The sequence below is a fragment of the Python bivittatus genome, unplaced genomic scaffold (genome assembly GCF_059951505.1).
Source record: "Python bivittatus isolate LINGU-HERP-01145 unplaced genomic scaffold, Pbiv_v1 ctg000980_np1212, whole genome shotgun sequence".
Taxonomy (NCBI): domain Eukaryota; kingdom Metazoa; phylum Chordata; class Lepidosauria; order Squamata; family Pythonidae; genus Python; species Python bivittatus.
This window is the reverse complement of record NW_028277125.1, coordinates 6705086-6719459: the sequence shown is the minus strand read 5'-3', so window position 1 is coordinate 6719459 and position 14374 is coordinate 6705086. Positions and strand designations below refer to the sequence as shown.

Genomic DNA, 14374 nt, shown 5'->3' with positions numbered 1-14374 from the left:
CTGAAAAGAAGACAACTTCTCCTTTGGCCCTTGGTCCAGCGTGGGAAGGGGAAGGAGCAATGGCCCAGCTCCCCGCTAGGAGAATGCAACCCTTAGTTGATCTCAAGCATTTCTGGATCTCCTTAGGCGGTTGAGGCAGGACTAGGGTGGTGCATAAGCCCGGGGAGATGCCACCTCCACCTTCAGCCAAAATCTTGCACATCTTCCTTTCTTCTTGTCCCGATCCAGGCGCATCTTCCTGCGCAACCTGACTTCTTCGTCGATGCACCTGTCTTTATATAAATAAAAAGCACGCCACCACCCTCCAAAGGCTGCGTGCCAGCAATGAAGTGGGTGGCCAAGCTCATGTCCAGCCTGGCAGGTCTCGAGCCACGGTCCCGTTCAGGTTTTGGAATTCTGCAACTCCATGAAAGGGCTTCCCTAAAGCAATGCCCTTCCAAGAGAAAGCTGGTGATTGTAGCACTTGGAAGTTTGCACCCAGAGGCAAATTAACACATCATGCAGCACATCTTCTCCATACCCACTTTTATTTTAACTCGGTTCCCTCATTAGCTCCATCTGTTTTGTGCAGGTTTTCACAAAACTTGTGAGTTCAGGCCATGCAACTCTAAAATGGGGAATGGGGAGGTGAAAGCAACTGAGGATCTTTTTGGTGTGTTAGTTTAAGCCGACAGCCATCTTAAAAGCAGCGGCAAAGAACCTGTGTACTGTCTACGGCCACACTACCCTGAAAGCGCCCGATCTCGTCCGATCTCGGAAGCTAAGCAGGGTCAGGCCTGGTTAGTACTTGGATGGGAGACCGCCTGGGAATACCGGGTGCTGTAGGCTTTTGCCTTTTTTTTTTTTTTTGCCTTCTGCGCCCTTGCTCTCCCTCCCGCCCCCCCGGCCAGCCGGCCCTCCGCGTCTGCGTCCCCGTCTGGCTCAGCGCCGCCCTTCCTCCCGCTCCCCCCCCCCCCGTCAGAGCCGCGCCGTGGTTTTGGCTGCCTGGGCTGCGTTTCCCACTCCCGGCCTGTTGGATTGGACTCGGAGGTTGGGCTTTGCAGGGCAGCGGCAGCAGCAAGGGGAATAGGGGGGCCTGGTGGCGGGGGACGAAGGTCTGGGTAGGAGTGTTGTGCATGGCTGATCTGGAGGTTGAGCAGGTGGGCGTCGACAGCTGGCTTAAAAGCAGCAGCAAGCAGGTTATGTGCCGTCTACGGCCATACTACCCTGAAAGCGCCCGATCTCGTCTGATCTCGGAAGCTAAGCAGGGTCAGGCCTGGTCAGTACTTGGATGGGAGACCGCCTGGGAATACCGGGTGCTGTAGGCTTTTGCCCCCTTACCCCGTCCAGCCGGCCCTCGGCGTCTCCCTCTCGCTCGGATCCCCCTTCTCCACAGACCCCCACCGATGGAGCTGCGCCTTGACTTTCGCTGCAAATCGCAGCCCAGCGCAGGGAATGCAGGATTGCCTCCCCCCCCCGCCCCGCCCCGCCCTGCCCTCCAGCCCGCTGGACAAGGCTCGGGGGCCAGGCTTTTGCGCCCCCGTGGCCGGAGTGGCGGCCTGGCTCTGCAGGGCTGAGTGTGAGAGCCGTTCAGAGAGGCAAAGGAAATGGCAGCAGGAGCAGCAGCAAGAGAAGGCATGTTAGACCTAGTGGCTGGGGATGATGGTTTGGGTTGTAGTCCTGCTTGTAGATGAGGTGTAGGCTGAGCGGGCGGGCGCCGACAGCCATCTTAAAAGCAGCGGCAAAGAACCTGCGTATTGTCTACTGCCATACTACCCTGAAAGCGCCCGATTCCGTCTGATCTCGGAAGCTAAGCAGCGTCAGGCCTGGTTAGTACTTGGATGGGAGACCGCCTGGGAATACCGGGTGCTGTAGGCTTTTGCTGTATATAACTAGCTAAGGCTGATTCATGTTTTCTTTTCTCTGTATGTCAGAATGTGTTTGGGCCTTACCGTGTAGGTGCTTTGCTTTGGTGGTTCAGTGGCTGGTGCATCGCGTATGGGTTAATCCTGTAACCACATTCACCATCTTATGTGAATGCACCCCTTGAACAATTAATGATTGAATGGGGATTTGAACATGGGCCACTCTGGCTTAAACCAACATTTTAATCACTGCTGTGGCACATTTATTTTTGAGAAACAGTTGTGGCGGAGCATGAGAATAAATAGGAATATTGTGGGACAAGGATTCAAAAAATGCCTATAATAAATATAATGAAAAGAAGTGTACGGGGGAATCCCCAATTCCAGGGAAGATAATAACTTTATGAAGCTAACGGCGCTTCTGCAAAATAGCGTGCTCGCTTCCAAAAACTAGTAAACTATTATGTAAAATTAGCATTGGATTGGGGAAAAAAAAGGTTGGAAAAGGCTTACAGAGGGCAGAGGAAGCTTTGGGGCAGGAAGGGCTATTTCTGCTGACTTTTCATGCTGGCTAACCAAAGCAGAGCCAGGAGATCCGTCAGGACATGCGGCGCCCGAGACAAATTTCTTTCTGGAGGAATGGACCGCTTTACTCTTTCAAATCCATCCCCGTGCATCAATGGCGCTCATTGATAACCGTGGCAGAGTGACTCCGTGGGTTTTGATTCCAGGCAGCGCGAACGTTGCCAAGAAATAATTTCCTTGCCCCCATTAAGTCGTGAGAAAATAATGTCTTGGTTAAGGACGCTCAAAACATTGCGTGCGCCTGGGCATTGTCATAATATTTAGATCTGCAGCTCAAGCATGAAGCGGCTGCGATGGGAGGGAGGCAGAGCCCCCTTGCCGGCGAGACACCCAGCGGAACAAAGCTATTTTAAATAATAGCCACTTTCTGTAATATATTTATATCTGCCTTTGACTTGCTATAATTTCAGGCAAGGGGCCTGGAAACTTTTCCTCTCTGCCTCCAGGAAAGAGAAAGTGGAAGAGTTCAGGCTCTTTGCTGGGTTTCAAGGCTGTCGGTACATAAATGACGTTTTATCGAAATAAGCCATTAATGCTAGTTATATAGATGGAGTGTGAGTTCCTCAGCAGCCTGAAAAGGCTGCTTTGTTCTCACACACACACACACACACTGTCTGGACCAATGTTTTTCAACCTAGGCAACTTTAAGATGGGTGGACTTTGACTCCCAGAATTCCCCAGCCAGCAAGGCTGGCTGGGGAATTCTGGGAGTTGAAGTCCACCCATCTTAAAGTTGCCTAGGTTGAAAAACACTGATCTGGGACACTACATCTTTTTTTTATATATTGTATATAATTTTTATCAAGGGTTTTAAACAGAAGATAAAAACTAACAAGAACGAATACAAAGGAAAAGAGAAAGAAGGAGAAGAACAAAGAAGCAATCAAAAGTGCAAAAAGAAAAAATAGAAAGAAATAGAAGTTGCTTCTGGCTTCCTTTACAGCAAGAATAATTACAAATACAAAATTGCCTCTTACTCTATGGTTACAAAGACAAACTCTCTTTTTTTCTCATCATCAACACCGCAAGTCACAAGGTCATTTTTTTCTGTTTCATGCAAAAAGTCCATAAGGGGCTTCTAGTCAGCAATGAACGTAGATAATGTCTTTTCTCTAATTAAGGAAGTCAATTTAGCCATCTCTGCATCCTCCTCCCAACCATTCTTCCATTGTGAGCAATGTTGAATCTTTCCATTTTATGCATATAACAATCTTGCTGCAGTTGCTGTATATAAAAACAAAGTTCCATGACCTTTTTCCACCCGTTTGTCCATCAATCCCAAAAGAAAAGTCTCTGGTTTCAATTTTACTTTCAAATCTTCTGCATTAGTGTATGCATTTATATCCATAATTTCCTGGCTATTTTACACATCCGCCAGAGATGATAAAATGTCCCTTCACGTTAACATTACCAACATAAATTTGAAGTACCTTTGTACGTTCTAGACAGTTTCTCTGGTGACATATACCAACGATACATCCTTTTATAGAAATTCTCTTTAAGGTTATAACATAATGTAAGTTTCAGTCCTTTCGATCACATGTTTTCCCATTGTTTCATTTGTATATTATAACCAAACTTTTTAGCCCATTTTATCATACATTCTTTCACTTCTTCTGTTTCATATTTCAATACGAGTTTATCCATTTTAGCAATTACATATTCATCATTGGTACACGGTTCTGTTTCAAATTCAGTCTTACAGTGTTCAAAATCTTACATTCTTTTGTCTACTTTAAGTCTTTCTAATAATTGTAAATAAGAGAACCATGGACAACTATACCACTCTGCGCCCAGTTCTTTTGATTTTATTTTACATTCCCCTTGACAAAATTCTAGTATCTCATGATAAGTTATCCATTTGTGTTTGCCTGTCGTTTCTCTTCTATAAAATGCTTCTTGTGCTGAGAGCCACAAAGGTGTTTTCGGGCACAACCTGGGTTTGTATCTATTCCGTATTCTCAGTATGGCATGTCTAACATAATGATATTTAAAATCCACATTAACCTTGGCTTTGTTGTGCCACAAATATCCGTGCCACCCAAATCTCCGGTCGCGTCCTTCGAACTCCAAAAGCCTTCTATTTCTCAGCAACACCCACTCTTTCATCCAATCCAAACAGCAAGCTGCAAAATACAATTTGAAACCAGGTAAACCCAATCCTCCTCTTTCCTTTGCATCTTGTAACACCTTGTATTTAACATGTGGTGTTTTCCCTGGCCTTACAAATTTAGATATGTCCTTCTGCCGGTGGTGCTCTCTCAGACGAGGAGCGCTTTAGAATGAATGAGGGAAAGTCTTCCTTCCTTCTTTTGATATTTATGTTTCTTTGCAAATATTACAGTTGGTTGACAGCATCAAACACTCCAGTAGTCTTTGGCCCAATGAGGACCTCGAAAGAGAGGGAGGGTGCTTAAAAACGATTTCCTTAAAGCTCAGCTCTCTGCATTTTTAGTGCTGCCTCATTCTAATCTTTTTCGTTGTGGTTGTTGTTCCTTTGTGCGTCCTTCCTTCTCAGAGAGGGGAGATGAAGCCATTGAGGGCTCCAGCCTCCAATCTCATAATGATTGAGATCTGTGGCTGGTATCTCTAGTCCCGCCCATCCTGGCTAATGGCGTTTTTTTCAAGACGATATTGGAAACAGAGGCTGCATTCTTGAAAAGTGAGGGAGGAGGAGCAGCGGTGGGAGAGACAATGTTTGGCCCACAGAACATGGGACCTGGATAAATGGGGCTGAGCTCAGACCCCTTCGGTGGTTTCCAGCTCTTCCTTCTCCTCTGCCCCCTTAGGCGTCCTCTTCAGCATCGAAGTCACTTCGACGTTCTTTGCTGTCCGCAACTATTGGCGCGGCTTCTTCGCGGCCACCTTCAGCGCCTTCATCTTCCGGGTCCTTGCAGTGTGGAACAAAGATGAAGGTACAATTCTGGTTTCTTCCTTCAGGAGTCGATTAAGTGGTATCGGGAGTCCCCGCGGTGTCCTGATACCAAGGGCCAAACAATGAGATAAGGGGCCTTGCGTGTTTTGGGCGGAACTCTGAAACCAGAGCCCAGAGGTAAGGCAGGGGAGTAGGTCATCATTTTCTCCTCCAAATTTGTAATATTTGGCCTATCTTCCTAAAGTCAGGATAGCTTACGATTCGTCATAAAATTCCCCAGTCAGAGTGGCTCAGAAATCAGTGGGGAGGAGCCTCTTTAGAGCTTACCTTTAATTCTAATCAGTGACATGGATGGAACAGATGACTCAGAGAAAGGAAGACTCAACTTTGAGTCTTCTCAGCAAGTTCGGAACAGCTGTCTGCAAAAAACTACTTTCTCAAAGTAATGAGCATCCCGTATGCACGTTTTCAGAAAAGGTGTCATGATTCTTACGATGCCAAAGACATGGGGGTGAATTAACGGTAGCCTTTGGAAGTATTTTGGTTTAAACTTGGAGGAATTATCCAGTAGAAAGCAACTAAGTCCTGGCTGCCCAGACTTGTGGACACAGACTTGTAAACTACACATGGGGTTGGTTCCCACCACCTTCTAAACCCCAAACCTGTGCTAAGAGAACCGCACCACCGTGTACGCATTACAGGCGACGTCCAAAGAGATAAGCACATTGTAGCTTAAGTGATGGCCCCATTCCCACCATCTATTAAGGCAATGCCCGGAGGCCCTTCACACACTCAACTACGGACAGCAAAACCTCATTTTAAATTAGTTAAGCGTCTTGTATGGAGCCAGGCATGGTTCCTAGTTTCTAGATCAGGAACAAGGTCTTTAGTAGTCAGGGTTGAGGAAGTCTAAGGCAGTGTTCTTCAAGCTTGGCACCTTCAAGATGGGTGGACTTCAACTCCCAGAATTCCCCAGCCAGCATGCTGGCTGGGGAATTCTGGGAATTGAAGTCCACCCATCTTGAAGGTGCCAAGTTGGAAAAACACTGGTGTAAGGCCTAAATATTTATGTGTAGGGGCATCCAGCAGGAGGCATTTTGCCTGATATTCATGGTGCCTAGATCTGCCCACACTTTATCTGAACTGTGGCTCTTGGCATTTCTCACTTTCCCTCAGAAACCATCACGGCCCTTTTCAAAACCCGCTTCCGGCTGGACTTCCCCTTCGATTTGCAGGAGCTGCCGGCTTTTGCAGTGATCGGGTGAGCCTCGCTTGCTTTCCTGGGGCCTCCCCAGCTTCTGGGTGGGGAGCCCCTCTTCCGACACAGCCTTCTCTGCTCCCCGCTAACCTCCTTTCTCCCCGTTTAGGATTGCCAGTGGCTTCGGAGGAGCCCTCTTTGTCTACTTCAACCGCAAGATTGTCCAATTCATGCGTAAACAAAAGACCATCAACCGCTTTCTGATGAAAAAGTAAGGCGTGCAAAGACCCAGGTTCGGGGCCAGCGTGGGTCTCGTCCTGAACTCAGAGGGGCGTTGGTGTTAGAGGGTAGCTTAGCTAAATGGGCTGCAGGAAGAAATCAGGTTGGTGCTGGAAAAGGGGGAGGCAAAGGGAGACCGAAGCAGTGGGGGGGAGCTCTGAAGGGGGAGGGAGGGGGTGGGCAGCCTGGGTGGGGCAGATGGGCTGGGCTGGGCTGGGCTGGGCTGGGCTGGGCTGGGCTGGGCTGGGCTGGGGGGCCAAGGTGGGCTGCGAGGGTGCTCCGAGCAGAGGTTTGGAGCTCCACAGCAGTTTTTCTCTTCTTAGGTTTAGTGCCTGTCATGGTACGTGGGAATGGCCTTGGGGGACAGGGCCAAGAGATGCAGCTGAGGGAATGGTCAGATAAGAGGCGGCCGAGCCCGCAGCAGGAATGTGGGCAGGGCAAGAGGCTCAGAAGAGAAGAGACCCTCCCTCCTTTCTTCAGCTGTAAAGGAGATGGGGGAAGACTGTACTTTTAGACTTGCAAGATTCTGTTAATGTAACCTTACAATAAAGTAGAATCAGCTCATCTGGCCGTGTTTCCTGTCTGATCTACCTCACAAGGCTGAAAGTATATCTGTTCCCCCGTCCCCTTTACAGCCCAAGAAACTAGGGAGGGTCCCTTCTGAGCCTCTTGCCCCGCCCACACTCCTGCTGTGGGCTCAGCCACCTTTTCTCTGACCGTTCCCTCAGCTGCGTCCCTTGGCCCCGTCTCCCAGGGCCATTCCCACAGACCATTACGTGCACCTCCCAGGGCCTCCCCTTTCTGGATCCCTGGAGGAGCTTAAAGGTCTAGCCCTAAAAGGTCTTACCCTGGCCCCAAGCCCAGGGCAAGGAGGGAGCGGCTTTTGGTGGCCAAGCGTTGCATTTAACACTGGGGGAAGACACCCACAAGAGGGAGGCATCACTCCCCACAAGTGGGTGAGGGTCTACTTTTATTAATTGGTTTTTTAAAAAGTCTGCAACGCCTATTTTAGGGCTGAAACTACAGTTTTGGCCTGGTCCCATCATGAAAAGGGTGTGAAACTAAGCCAGAAGAGCTGCAAAGGGGAGCACAGCCACAGTTGCCCACCACCTCTGGCCAAGGACGTCCCTCCATCACCTCTAAGTGGACACCCAGAGCCTCTGGAGGGCACCAGGATTAGGGGGCGAGGAAGCAGGAAGCGAAGTTGTGATATGCTGTCATGTGACCTCAGGCTGTTTTTTTTTGCTCTTCATAGGCGCCTGCTTTTTCCTGCTCTTGTCACATTCCTCATAGCAACGCTGACTTTCCCGCCTGGTTTTGGGCAATTCATGGCAGGCCAGGTAACTTTTGAGCCCCGAGGTAGGCTTTCTCATCAGGCTCGATGCAATGACTGTTCCTCTTCTCCTTAGTTCTTCCACGTTTTGCTAATTCCAGGGCTTCCGTTTCTCCTACAGGATAGAGCCTCCATATGTATAGGCAGTGTATCTGAAGGTCAACTGCCAGGACAGACAACTGAGGAGGCAGGGGGGAGGGAGGGCTGTTGCCTAAAAATCTGCTTTACAAGACTTCCCAGTGGCGTTGGACCATGAATATAATGAAGCTGAAGAGGTTCCCAGTATCAGGACTTGGGTTTCTGGCCTACCTTTTAGGAAGTCTGTCTTTTCAAAGTGGGTTTTAGCAAACCAGTGTACAGGCAGTCCTTTTTTAAAAATATAACTTTATTAAATTTTTAAAAAGAAAGATAGAAACTAACAGAAACTAATATTTAGAATAAAGAAAAAGAAGAAGGAGAGAAAGAAAAAAAACACAAAGCCAAAAGTGCAAGAAAAAAAAAGAAAATATAAAGAAGTAGCTTCCAATGTTCTTTACGGCAATTATTAGGTATGGATGTAAATTAACCTCTTACTCTATGGTTACAGCATAACTTACATTTTTTCTACAATCTATTTTTTTCTAATCATCAAAACCACATATCATAATTTCATTTTTTCTGTTTCACACAAAAAGTCTATAAGGGGTTTCCAGTCATTAAATTTAGATAATGTCTTTTCTCTGATCAAAGCTGTGAATTTGGCCATCTCAGCAAGTTCTATCATCTTCACCATTCATTCCTCCACTGTAGTATAAAGGTGGTCCTCATTTAGCAGCTGCCTTGTTTAGCAATAGTTTGCAGTTACAACAGTGATGAAAAACTAACTTTGTGACCAGTCCTCGCATTTACAACCTTCACAGGTCTGTAAAACAAAGGAAAGCTGAAGTCAGATCATAAGCACAGTTTCAGTTTCCCTTAGCGACCACCTCGCTTAATGACCGAGTTGCTGGTCCCAATTGTGGTTGCTAAACAAGGACTACCTGTAATGTACTTGCTGTCCAGATGTGGTAGATGAAAATAAAGACACCCTCAAGTCAAGTGTGACTCACAGCAGATGCAGAATTTTCTTGTCATTTTGTCCAGGTTGTTGTTTGATTTCCCAGGCTATGGTCCTGGGGATCCCAACCAAATCTTAACCAGGCCTGACCCTGTTTAGCTTCTGGGCCCAACCAGGCAAGACCAGCCAGACCCTGTCATTTTCTAAATGCACCTCTGTTAATCTTAGGGTGCCAGAAAGGGGATCATCATAATACAGCACTAAAACTCCACACTAACCTAGCAGTAAAAAAAGAGCATGCAGTTAATAGTGGCGGATAAAATTGTTCCTAAGGAACAGCCAGATAATGACCCAGTGCAGATCAGACTTTTTTTAAAAAAGGAACATTATCATATTTGTGAAAGCCAACACTGATGGGAAGGCATTCCAGAAAATACAGTTAGAAGCTGTCATTAACTATTCCCTAAAGGGTCAGAGGAGAAAACTCAAGATGCTAATTTTAAAGCACAAGCAGATATACATGGGTCTGCATCCACACGACTTGCTTAACATGGTTGCTGAGCTAACTTGTTTTCTGAATCTGCAGAATACATTTGATCATTCTAACTGGCTGGGTTTGTACGATAACCTAAGTCAGTGTTTCTCAACCTTGGCAGCTTTAAGGGGTGTGGACTTCAACTCCCAAGCTGCCAAGGTTGAGAAACACTGCCTTAAGCAATAACAATTTAACTACAGTTACAACAAGCCAAGCTTCATGAGATTAAATACCAGTAAGTCTTTAACTCGCCCAGTTACACGTGTTGTGTGAACAGAGCTGTGGATTTCAGGGCTGCATGGTGCTTTGGATTCAGGCTCCAAGCTGAGCTTTGAAATACAAGGCTGCATTAACGTAAAGCAGCTGTATCTTTCCCAAACTCTTCTGTGCGATTCCCGGAGAAGGCACATCTGCTTGAAGCTGTTGTGGAGAAGTGTGATGTTTGCAGTAATCTTTTGGAAACTGAACCCAAAGCTCTGTGCTGCTTTAACTGTAGGGCCCAGGAGAAATCAGCACAAAGCTTCCAGAAGTGACGGTGCCATTCACACCCCCTAACTTTCTGCCTTTGCTCTTTCAGCTCACCCAGAAAGAGACTCTGGTCACCTTGTTTGACAACCGCACGTGGGCAAAGCAGGGCTTGGCTGAAGAATTTGAGTTTGGCGGTGTTTCTGAAGCCTGGAAGCACCCCCGTGCCAATGTCTTTGTCACCTTGGTGGTTTTCATCCTCATGAAGGTGAGTCATAGCTTTGGACAGCTCTGGACAGCCCTGGGATGTCTCCCCTGGTGGCCTCTGGAAACATGAGTGTCTCTTTCCAAAATCAGTTGGCACTGGATAAGGGGAGTGATTGTCCTGCCCTGAGTCTGGAAGGTGGTACCTCAAACTACTTCCTGCTGTGTTAGAAAAAATTAAGAAAAGGATGGAATCAACTCAATTGTGTCTTAAAACAGCTCTGGTTTTGTTCATCAACTGCAAGATATCAAGGTTCTAGCATTATACATGGGGTGCCAGAAAGGAGAAGATTGAGTTCCTAGCTGTTTTCTCAACAAACATGATGATGGCTGTATTTATGTAACAAGCTTAAGCAGAAGGTCTAACACAGGGTTTCTCAACCTCAGCAACTTTAAGATGCGTGGACTTCAACTCCCAGAATTCTGGCTGGGGAATTCTGGGAGTTGAAGTCCACGCATCTTAAAGTTGCTGAGGTTGAGAAACCGTGGTCCAATAGATGAAATTGCACATCATGCTAAGCTTGTTGACAATTAACCTTCATTAGTATTTTTATGACAGCTTATTGTGTGCAGACCCTATCTGTTCGATGAGGTTGTGGTTCAGGGCATTGCGCAACCCCCAAAAATGGTCTAATTCAGTAACCAGATGAAGCAAGTTGGCAAATCCTTTTTCTCTGACTTGGGGAAACTAGATTAGACTTTTCTTCTTGATTAGCTAGTTTTCTAGGGCCTGGGCAAGCTTTCATCATGAGTGAATATTCAGATATGCAATTCTCACATAGCTTGAAATAACCTCAGTCCTGGGAACTCTGAGCCCTCTCATTTATCTGCAAAAATAGCTCAGATAAGAGACATGCCAACCTAACAGAGAGACTAGGCCTGGATCTATACCATTTCAGAGATTCAGGGAAGGGCCTTCCAAAATGACAGAGGAAGACCCCAATGGTGTAGTTGGAAATTAAACATCAAAGAGAAGGGGAGTTTATTTTGCTTTTTCAATATGATGTATCTTTATAGATACAGGGTGATTTGGGGGGGGGGGGAGACAGGGAAAACATCCTCTCCCTTGTAAACAGTCTTATGAGTAGCACATCAGTAAGAAAAAGAACCTGGAATAAGAAGCTGTAATGATCGAAGAAGACATAAAAGTATCTGGAGGGAGGGAAGGAAGGAGATTGATTAATTAAAATCAGTATTTCAGTCAGATTGGACAGTTAGAAGACAAGCAGAATGAAAGTAAAGACAACAGCCCTTCAGTTAATCCTAGATAATTTAACAATTGGGATGTGGATTAACAAGGCTTCTTCAATTGCTACATTAGAAAAAACCATGACAAAGTTAAAATAATGAGACATTAGAAGGAAGAACCACAACTGTATCAGATTTGGATGGATCTTATGGTTTACCTCAATAGCAATAGACTATAACAGTGTTCCTCAACCTCAGCAACTTTAAGATGGGTGGACTTCAACTCCCAGAATTCCCCCAGCCAGCCATGCTGGCTGGGAGAATTCTGGGAGTTGAAGTCCACCCATCTTAGTTGCTGAGGTTGAGAAACACTGGACTATAATATCGTACTGTAATACTTTACCTATATGGTAAATTTGTATGTGTACATTACCTGTCTGTGTACATTTTAGTAGATTTTTTTTGGTATTTTCTATATCTCTTCTTTTCTCTATGCATCTTGGATGTATGTTAATGTAGCGACTTGATAATGTTCGTTAATCACAGTTCCATAAATACCAGTTCCAGTAGTTCAGGTAGACAAGAAAAAAAAAATCCTAGATTATTTCAGTTCCTTTCAAGCTGGCAGTGCTGTTACAGACCAACTATTTCTATTTATTTACTTCTTTTATATTTCAAATTTGTCACCGCCCACCTCACCGTAGAGCGACTCTGGGCTCTATCTAGTTGCTTTCCCATCCCCAGTTGGAGTCCCTTTTCTATCCTGGCTTCCCATTTCCAGCCTTCTGGAACTCAGTGCCTTCCAGATACATAAGACAACATCTGCATCAGCCCCAGCCCTGTAACCCATGCGACCAACAGATCTGCTGGCTGGGAGTGATGGGAATCGTAGTCTAAACCACCTGGAAGACCCCAAACCCAGGAAGCCACCATAGAAGACCACACCCCTCCCGCTAATCAACATTTGTCTTTCTGTCTTCCTTCAGTTCTGGATGTCAGCTTTGGCTACCACCATCCCAGTGCCTTGCGGGGCATTCATGCCAGTCTTTGTCATCGGTGAGCTGAGTCCCTGTGCCTTTTCCTCCCTCATTCTTTGCCACACACCGTGACGCTGCATCTTTTCTTGATATTGCCTTGCATCAGAGCCTTACATTTCCCAGGGAAATGCAGTGTCCCTTCCAGCAAAACGTATGCAAGGCTTTGTCCTGATTCCAAAAAGGTATTTCAGTGTGTGCAGGAGCATGAACCGCATGGTTGATGTTCCCGCATGCGCTGAAGCGCCTTTTTGCAATGCTACTACACTTGCGCCTTTACATGCTCCAGAGCATCTTTTCAAAATCAAATCTGACACTCAGCGCAGCTTTGCTAATGACTGATTAAGAAGAAACTCACCTGGTCAGGGGCCAGCAGGACTGCTGAAGGGAACTTAGGCCCACGCTGTCATCTTATTAGGCATCGGTGGGTCATTTCTGCTGCCGTGGGAATCAGAGCCCCACGTTCATTGCTCTTTTTGCTTTCTGTAGGGTTTTGAGTCCTCTGGAGGTCACCCCGGGTGAGAAAAATGCTTGTTTTGGTATCTTAGCTATGAATTTGTTAGGGTTTAAGATGCCCTGGCACTCTGTTCTTTTTTTTTTTCTGCCTAAAAACTGGCTCCCTCTCCCTCTGCAATCTGCAGTAACATTTTTAAGAAGCCCAGAGGTTCTCACGTACGGATTTTAGATTCATTATCACCACCACCCCAATGCTATGATTGTTTTTTTTAATTTTAAGGGTCCCAGATTTCAAAGCTCTGGGGCGATTTGGGGCCGGGGTGTCTGCACTCCAAAGGCTGAGATGGACATCTGGCACAAAGTCTCAATAGAAGAGAGTACATCACAAAGCCTTTCAGCAGAAAGAGGCAGGCTTCTTTGATGCCACTTGGGTGATAGGATGGGGTTACACATCAACTCAGACCAGCTCTCCTAAAGTCCCAACAGCTGTATTTGTACAACAGGTTCAAGATGTTGTAGGAAGACAGCTGTGTTAGTCTATGAGAGCAGAAAACCAGGAGGAGTCTGGTCAAACCTATCCTGGCTAATACATTTTATTCAAAGGCATTTGATGAAGTGGGGTACGCATTCATTAGATGCGTCTTTTAATATAAGTTGTTAGTCAGAAAACGTGCTACTTGGACTCCTTTTGATTTCATGTTCAAGGTGGTGAGTGTTGAAGGTGGTTTGTTGGAGGGTGGGGAGGGGATTTGTCTTGTGGGAAGCCAGCCAGTGGGTTTCCTTTGGGCCCTGCAGACCCAGAAAATTGATTCATCTGAAGAGCAGAGAAAAGCCCTCATCTATCTATCGGCTCCTCTCCCACAGCTCTGACTTTCCCTCTCTCGGCATAGGCGCAGCTTTTGGGAGGCTGATGGGAGAGAGCATGGCAGCGTGGTTCCCAGATGGCATTCACACCGACAGCAACATCTACCGCATTGTGCCAGGAGGTTACGCAGTGGTGGGTAAGAGGCAACTTTTCTCCTTTTATTTCCAGAAGATTTCAGGAGGATTGGCTCCGTCAGCACAATCACAGAGACACGTGCTTCACCAACTCAGTTAAAGAATTAGCAGTTGCGTTCACACAATAGTTTGGTTGGTGGAGGTATCTCTGGGGCTACTAAAGAAAGAGGAGTATCTCAGAACGTAAATTATAACAAGCAGAGGGGTGTTTCAATGTCAGTCTCACAGGGGAAAAGGACCCTTAGCCCTTCAGTCTCACAAATTGGCAGAAAGAGGTTCAAAT

The 14374-nt window shown here is 46.4% G+C and overlaps 1 protein-coding gene, 1 long non-coding RNA gene and 3 other non-coding genes across 6 annotated transcripts in view; 4 read left to right on the top strand and 1 right to left on the bottom strand.

Annotated features, from left to right (window-relative positions):
* CLCN2 (chloride voltage-gated channel 2) overlaps positions 1-14374 on the top strand; it is an 80098-nt gene that overhangs the window by 45291 nt on the left and 20433 nt on the right. For both annotated transcript variants that reach the window (XM_088132305.1, XM_088132303.1), the window contains exons 8-14: positions 5219-5344; positions 6481-6565; positions 6672-6773; positions 8037-8121; positions 10263-10418; positions 12589-12658; positions 13983-14093. In XM_088132305.1, coding sequence (XP_087988431.1) covers positions 5219-5344; positions 6481-6565; positions 6672-6773; positions 8037-8121; positions 10263-10418; positions 12589-12658; positions 13983-14093 — 735 coding nt within the window. The remainder of the gene's footprint in view (positions 1-5218; positions 5345-6480; positions 6566-6671; positions 6774-8036; positions 8122-10262; positions 10419-12588; positions 12659-13982; positions 14094-14374) is intronic.
* LOC112542077 (5S ribosomal RNA) lies at positions 710-828 on the top strand. Its single transcript, XR_003085952.1, has one exon. It is a non-coding gene; the product is annotated as a 5S ribosomal RNA (ribosomal RNA).
* On the top strand, positions 1189-1307 carry LOC148213530 (5S ribosomal RNA). The gene has a single exon (XR_015794526.1). It is a non-coding gene; the product is annotated as a 5S ribosomal RNA (ribosomal RNA).
* Positions 1739-1857, top strand: LOC112542078 (5S ribosomal RNA). Its single transcript, XR_003085953.1, has one exon. It is a non-coding gene; the product is annotated as a 5S ribosomal RNA (ribosomal RNA).
* Positions 8532-13984, bottom strand: LOC148213529 (uncharacterized). Its single transcript, XR_015794451.1, has 3 exons — positions 12036-13984; positions 10394-10576; positions 8532-9015 (listed from the first exon to the last, which is right to left on the bottom strand). It is a non-coding gene; the product is annotated as an uncharacterized LOC148213529 (long non-coding RNA).